General features: G+C 32.4%; 1 protein-coding gene across 1 annotated transcript in view; it reads right to left on the bottom strand.

Annotated features, from left to right (window-relative positions):
- MBD2 (methyl-CpG binding domain protein 2) overlaps positions 1 to 7,814 on the bottom strand; it is a 63,478-nt gene that overhangs the window by 27,366 nt on the left and 28,298 nt on the right. Inside the window, exon 5 of the mRNA XM_015595632.2 lies at positions 1,549 to 1,686. Within this exon, the coding sequence (XP_015451118.1) occupies positions 1,549 to 1,686 (138 nt within the window). The remainder of the gene's footprint in view (positions 1 to 1,548; positions 1,687 to 7,814) is intronic.

The following is a 7,814-nucleotide window of genomic DNA, read 5'->3' as shown; positions in this document are numbered from 1 at the left end:
CTCTTTTGGGCTTTTTGAAGCAAACTGTCTCAGTCAATTACATACTTTCAAATTTTTCAATAAAAATCTTTACAAGAAAACGATTTTAAAATCACCAAAAAGCCAAAGGACAAGATGTTCAAGACTTTTTAGACAGTATCTGAGAAAGAATACAATCAGGGAATGGCTTTATCAAGGTGAGCAAAGTTCAGAATGGCAGAATCCCTTCACTGCTGTAATGAGCACACTAAAACTACCGGCGCAGTTTGGTGACTATCTCTGGGTACAGTAGTAAAACAGAAGGGAAAAGCCTGGTACAGAAAGCTGAATGGCCCAAAGGAAAACCTAAGTGGTGACAAGAGCCTAAAGGCACATGCAGGTACGCATCTTTTATATTGGATGTGATACACTTACATGGCCCCTGTTGAATCTCTTGGGGACCAACAGTAAAGCAAGTTTAGAACTTCAAATCTTGAGACATCTATAGCAAGATGCTGATCCAATGTGGCTCCAAATATCTTCTGTTTTCCTGGCTCACCTGAAGAGGAAAAAACACTACAGAGGATGTGGGAACTGAATTTCCTTATGTAGTTTCTTCTAGTGCAACTGTCTGAAAGTTTTGGCCCAATCCTTTATTGAAGTCTGGAGATGAGACACTTAAGGGACAAGTGAAAAACAAAATTCAAATGAAAAGGTGGAGACATCTAAAAGGGGAATACGAGAGCAAAAGATAATCGTCGTCCTAGGTTAATCAGTGTTTCTGATCCGTAAGTGGGAGGAGGCAGAGAAAGGAGAGAAAAAAATGCACAGATGTTTCTCCCTCCACTCCCTCACCCCAATTGCTACTAAAAATTCACAAAGTACCTGAACTTTTTGACCACAATTAGGGAGTGAATGAGCAAGATTACTTGGAAAGTTTAAGCATTTTGTCAAGTCTCCCTCCCCTGGCTGTGTGGCATTATTAAGCAGTAGGGAGGCCTTTCGGATAATACTTTTTTTCTAAGAAAAGATTCTGGTCGAATACAGCTTGAGGCAATAAAGAAAGAGAATAATAAATTCAATTTATACAAAAAAATGGAAGTCACAGGACAATATACCATATTGACAAAGTTTATTTAATTCTGTTTTTCAAAAAGGGAGGGACAGCTTTCATGTAATAAGAAATCAGAACAAAAAGTAGTTTCCAAATAGAAAATATTTTAATACTAAGCAACGCAGACTATGTGCTTTATCCCCTTAGGAAATACTATCCCTACAAAGATAATCTTGAAAAAACTAAGATTAGCGAAATCAAGTCTGATGTACGTTAACACACAAAAGCATAAAAATGGAGTCTATAATGTGAAATAAATTTAGATTAATTTTTAATTAATTTCTTAATTTTTTAAAGATATTTTACCTAAATATGGAATTATTACTTCTTCTCCAGCATTCATGTAATACCCTAGGACATAAAACAATTTTCTTTCCAAATATATTCCATTTTAACCAGAGTCTACTTAAACTATATATAGTAAAAATACAAGAATTTTCTGAAAAATAAGATTGGAGAACCAGTTGGATCCTTACCTGACGTGGCTGTTCATTCATTCGTTGTGGGTCTGATTTCACTTTATTATTAGGATGATTTGTGACTTTGGTTACTGGTTGTTTGAAAATCGATGCTGTTTGTCTAATTGGCAATGTTGTATTCAAGTCTGGTTTACCCTGTAGATATAAGCATGTTTTCATTCATAAATATTATGTATTAATATAATTAAATTTCTTTTATTAATTCAATGTCTGTTACTTTAAATCAGATTATTCCAAACTTCTCAACATCAGCATTTTAAATACTCTAAAGTACATTTTAAGTACTTTCTTATGTAAGACATACATAATAATAAATTTTTCATAATAAAAAGCTTTTTGTGTACTTTTAAATGTAAAAAAGTTCTAATTCATAATTAATTTGATTAGCAAGATACTAAGGACTTTTAAATGAACAAATATGTTTAAAGTTGGATATAAAAAAGGAGGGAGAGCTTCCAGGACAACCATCAAGACAGCAATCATTTCAACATTCTGAGAATAGAGGAAAATAATAGCATTCTTGGCCATTAAAATATAAACAACCCAATCAGCTGTTAGGTGGCCAGGCTTACATAAAACCACATAAATTAACCTCCTCTTTTTACATTTAAAAAAAAAACTAATAATAATTAGAAATTAAACTTCTAATTCTCATAAACTCAATTTAGAAAAATGTAATAAAATAAGGAAATATCACTTTTATATCACATTTAATACTTTTAGAGACTTAAAATTGAAGCTTCAGAAAGTCAAGCAACATACTTATCTACTTTTACTCAACCAGTAAATAAAATGTAAGATGCGTTCTAGTGAAGTCAAAATTTGGCACAGAATTGCTGTTCATCTGCAATAGCTCTTAACAACACAGGAGTAGGGGGCAGGGGAGGACGTGAGAAAAAGAAAAAAACATGATTATGGCAAAAAATGTAAAAGGTCATATATATCAGAAAGCAACGTACATCTAACATTTTTGGTACAGAAATAAACGTGATAAATCTACAGAATATTCAATGAACATTTATCTTTACAAGGATTTTCAGATTAAAATTGTAATATCAACTTCAAGACTCCAAAGCAGTGGTTCTCAAACTTGAGCATGCGTCGGAATCACCCAGAGGGCTTATTAAAACAAATTACTGGGCCTCACTCCCAGAGATTCTGATTCAGTAGGTCTGAAGTGGGGCCTGGAAATTTGCATTTCTATTAAGGTCTCAGGTGATGCTGCCGCTGCTGCTCCAGGGACCACACTTGGAGAACCTCTGCTCTTAAATGAAGATTGCAAATTGGTGGCAGGTAGACCAAGTCTAACTCATAGATGCGTTCTGCTCAGTTTTGGATGTCTTTAATAAATTAAGCCAACATCTATGAACCTGGAGATTTCACATAAAATCTAGAATTTTAGCTTACCTTAAAAACTCAAATATCTAAAAATAGGGGACTTGATTTGGCCACAATAAACCATGATTAAATACTAATGGCTGCCGATTTGAAGTGTTAACGGTTCTTTTTGCAGAATTTCTCAACAACTCACATTTGTGTTACCTGTCTGAGCCCTGCAGATACTGAGTTTGTGACCTCTGCTTAAAGATTAACGATGTCTAGAAAAATAAGTATCATGATAAATTAATCTGACAATTATTACAATACAGTATTATCTGGACCCATTATTAAATGTCTCTATCCTCTCCTCCCAACACACACACACACACACACACACCCCTTCTTCTCTGTACCAGGCATGCTTGTTATTCCTTTATCTTATTAAACTTTCTCCCAATGTATGTGCTTACCTTTAAGAGTTATATATTCATCTTAACTCAAACAATATTATTTCTCAGGTATTTATCTTTCTTTATGGATTTTTTTTAAAAACTTTGATTTAAAAACTTAGCCTGAAGACTGCAAAATAACCACTTTGGATGCCATTTTTCAAAAAGCATGAGGCCCAGGAATGTGTATTTTTAAAAGCTCTTCTGGTAATTACGTGATGCACAGGTTTGGATACCTCTGATTTATGACTTCTAAAGCATTCCAAGGCCCCAAGCAAAGCCACCCAACCTATAAAATAGTCAATATTTAATTCTAAAGAAGCTTACCACATAAATGCTTACAGAGAACTTTTCCTGTTACTAAGTAAATTAGTATATATTACTAAACAATTCTTTAATATTTTTGTTCTTTAATAAAGAACAATGAAAAAAAAGAACAATATACTCTGCTGGTATTAGAACAAAGATGGCATCAATAGACATGAAAGTATATTGCAACTGTTTGAGCAAATATGGGCAAGCTTGTTAAGATTCTCACTGTTACAAAGGATGGCTAGAGGCAGCCGAGAACTATTCTACACTATGAATTCTGAATCCACAAGACTGGAAGGAAGCATGAACTGCGTAAAACTATTGGTGCTACAATTTTAAAACTGATTTTTTTTTCATTAACTTGTTTTTGGTGCAGTAAATACAAATTAGAAGAAAAAGCTGGCTAAAAATATTCAAAATATACAATTAACTTCCACTCTCTGACAATGAGACAGTCCACTCCCCAGTGGCATGAAATAAGAGATTATTCAGGAGTGTGCTGTTATTCTTCTCTTGATCTTATTTTGGTTATTATTTTGTTCTCCTTTTTAATGGCCTTGAAAGCTCTGAAGACAAAATTTTTTACTAATTAATTTTGTATTCCAAAACAGTGTGGTGTAGAATAATACAAAAAGCTGGACTAACTGGTTTTCCCAGAAACAGTAAATTTTATTACCACTTTCCCTGAGGACCACTGGAGTCACTGTTAATTCATGCCCAGTTGTGTGTCTGAATTTTGCTAAATACTTACCAATCTACCTTAAACTTAGGAGTTATAAAGCAAACACTGTTTTTATAGGATCAGATTAAGACTTCATATATTTGAAATCTTCCCTTTCAATATAAGAAAAAGTAGAGAAGTTCCTTTTATTACAAAATTAAACTGGCAAACACACAATATCTAATATCAGAACTTAAAGTTTCCAACCTGTGATAAATTTTCTCAGTACACAGGCTAGCCCTCAAGTTAAAATTTAATGTATTTTTATAATGTGTATATTAGGCTGGAAGTATTCAAGTAACTCAGTAAATTTTTGAGGGTCTATTCTATCCTACTAGGTGCTGAGAGGAATACAAAAATAAATCTTTTTATTTTTTAAACTGTTACTTCATCTCTTTCCAATAAATACCTGAGATGGCTCTTTTACATTCTGAAAGAACAAATATGTAATAAAAATTAATTTTAAAAAAAAAAATCAAAGACAAGGATAAAACAAATTTCCTTTTGAAACGGTTAATAGAGATTGATTCTAGAACTTAGCATCTAATATGGATCTGAACTTTTTAGGGGCCTGGGTGAAAAGAGATTATATAGATATCACAGTCAGAAAGGAAGAAGTTACCAATTAATGAGGAAAACAAAAGCTGTCCTGATAGTAAATCTAGAAAAAAAATAAAGGCACTTAACATCGCAATAATTATTAAGATTTCAAATACTTTTTTTCTCAATGACCGTCCATAAAAACCAAGAAAATAACATTTAAAGGACAACTCAGTGAAGGTGATTCTGAAAGGGACTAAGCCAATGTGGCCTAATTATTATGTAGTTTTCAGTGACTGAACTTGATTGGGGCTAGAAAAGAGGAATACTAAAGAAGTGAAGAGCATATGACATAAACCAGTGGTTTTCAAATATTTTTTTTTTGCATTCCTATCCCCTAAAAAATGTTTGAATATATATATATATACACCACTTACATTTTAAAGTTGGCATCAAGAATATTTTGTATTTTAATATAAATAATTGCAAAGGATCCACTTACTAGAATATTTTAAATACTGATACTTTAATAAACTGTTACCTTACTTTAAAATATATCTAACAGAATCTAAACATACCCACCATCAACCATTTATACATGAAAAACTCTTCAACAGTTATATATTTTATTTCACTTCTTTTTCTCTTTGAATCAATAATTCCATTCCCAGTTATTTCCTATTTTAAACTTGAAATCCTTTAATTGATCATTTATATATATCACAAAGTTATTTTTTTAAACTTTCTTTGACCATAAAGTTCTCAGTGACAAAAAAGTAAATTTGTTCTGGTTTATTACAACTATTAGTGCATAACAGACCCAAAATGGTAAATTATACATTTTAACAAATAATTATTAAACATAAGAGATAAAAATTAGATAAGTATATTAATGAAAAAAAATTTTATTTAAAAATAACTTCATGGCCTTGAATGAGAATTACTAATTCCTAGAATGGGTGAAGATTTAGTTATCAATTCTATTCCTATTCTTCAGTTATTATAGATGCAACACCACGAAACTTTGTTCACATAAATCAGTAAATAGAATGACTTACTCTGTCACTCAATTCTTTGAACTTTTGACTTACATGTCAAAATATCACATAGTGCACCTTAAGTTTTAATAATCGACATCTACGTTAACTCCTCTGTAAAGTTTTGTTGCCAGCAGAATTATACTAGCAGAAAGACTTGACTGTTACCAAGTCATTCATCTTGTCCGTATCCACACCAATATTTAAATTGTCCCTTTATTGGAGGTCAAACATTTTATAGCATGGTAATATTGCAGACAAGTAAGAAGTTTGCTCTTCTCTAAAATGGAAGACAGCTGACTATGAAAAAGGAAGTGGGGCGGGGGAAGAATCTGTACCTCCATCTTAGGTACAGTGTCGGATCACCTGAAGGAAAGAATATATAGATGGAAGATACAGAAACAATTTTAAACCCCTCCATGTGGTGTATACCAAGTAAAGTCTTCACATAGTATAGTTTGAACAGTGGGGCCTTAAACTATATATTCTAAATACCACTTTTCTCAGCCTGGCTTTGAAATCAAGCTACTGTATGACAGTTTAGAATTGTACAAATTCTATGACAAGAAACTAGAGGATTCATTTCATCTTGAAAATTCATGTAAATTTAGCATTTTAAAAATTAGCCATGTTGTTTCAATGTAAAAATATGTTGCTCTACTTATCCAAAATGTTCAAATAGAACACTTTCAAGTATCATTTTAATTCCATGGCTTAGCATATACCACATACCCAAGAGATTTTCATGCCCCAATTTGAGAAACAAAGACTTTATTTTGCTAAGGTCATTTTCCTCATCTGTAAATGAGGATAAAAACAATAACTATACATGAGATTCCTAGAAAGATCAAACAGGATAATGCACACATCATGCTGCTGCTGCTAATGCAGCTTTTATTCAGTCAGCCATTGTACCAATATTGAGTGCCTACTATCTATCAGGCACTGACTGCATGCTGGGTATAGTCATTTACAAAACACCCAAATCCCTGCCTCGGAGCTTACATTCTGGGGGTAGGGGAAAGACAACCATTAACAAAGTAGGTTTATAGTTTATAGTCATGTTAGCACATAAATTCTGAATAAATTGCAGCTATTTCTATTATCGGCATTAACACGTTATTGAACATGCTATTGAAATTTAGAAACTTAACCTATTATGCTTCCCCAGAAGGAAAACTATCTCCTGGTTCACACAAAGGGAGCCTGAGTGGTATTTTTAGGTCACATCAGAGTTACTCTCAAAAAGTAATTTCAGATTTGCTCCAGAATACGTATAGTAGCCAACAGCTAATGTCTTTCCACAAAATCAAAAGTCAACAAAGTGCTTTATAATCCTTCAGGTACTTTTTTTTTTTTTGATTGTTTGAAACTGAATTCAAATACCATAAAATTCGCTATTTTAAAGTGTACAATTAAGTGGTTTTTAGTATATTCACAAGGTCGTACAATCTTCATAGGTTTTTGCAAAAAGTAAAAAAATATTTATCTGGGGACTATGATTTTGTACAGAAAATCAACTTATGTAATATCCCCCAAAAATATATTTTTTAATGAAATCAATGAATCTTATTTTTAAAATAAGAGAATGAGTGGATTATAATTTGAGCTCATTAAAAAAGGAGTTGTAGTTAATTGAAGAAGTAAAAGTAGAATTCTTCATTGAAAATAAGTTTTGAAGAGTTCTGCTCAAAAAATAACTTCTTGGAGCTTTAGTAAACATGAGGTCATTAAAGGAGTGAAGACAAAGGACACTGAGTTTCAACCAGAAACCTAGAGCAGCTTGATTTGAACCAAGGCATCTACTGTCTAGGATTCATTATCTCTTTTACATCTGGGTTGGCACTAGCTAACTATACATCCTTAGGAGAATTGTGGGAATAG

This window comes from Pteropus alecto, unplaced genomic scaffold (genome assembly GCF_000325575.1).
Source record: "Pteropus alecto unplaced genomic scaffold, ASM32557v1 scaffold146, whole genome shotgun sequence".
Classification (NCBI taxonomy): Eukaryota; Metazoa; Chordata; class Mammalia; order Chiroptera; family Pteropodidae; genus Pteropus; species Pteropus alecto.
Note: the sequence above shows the minus strand (reverse complement) of the source record. Positions and strands in the feature narration are given on the sequence as shown.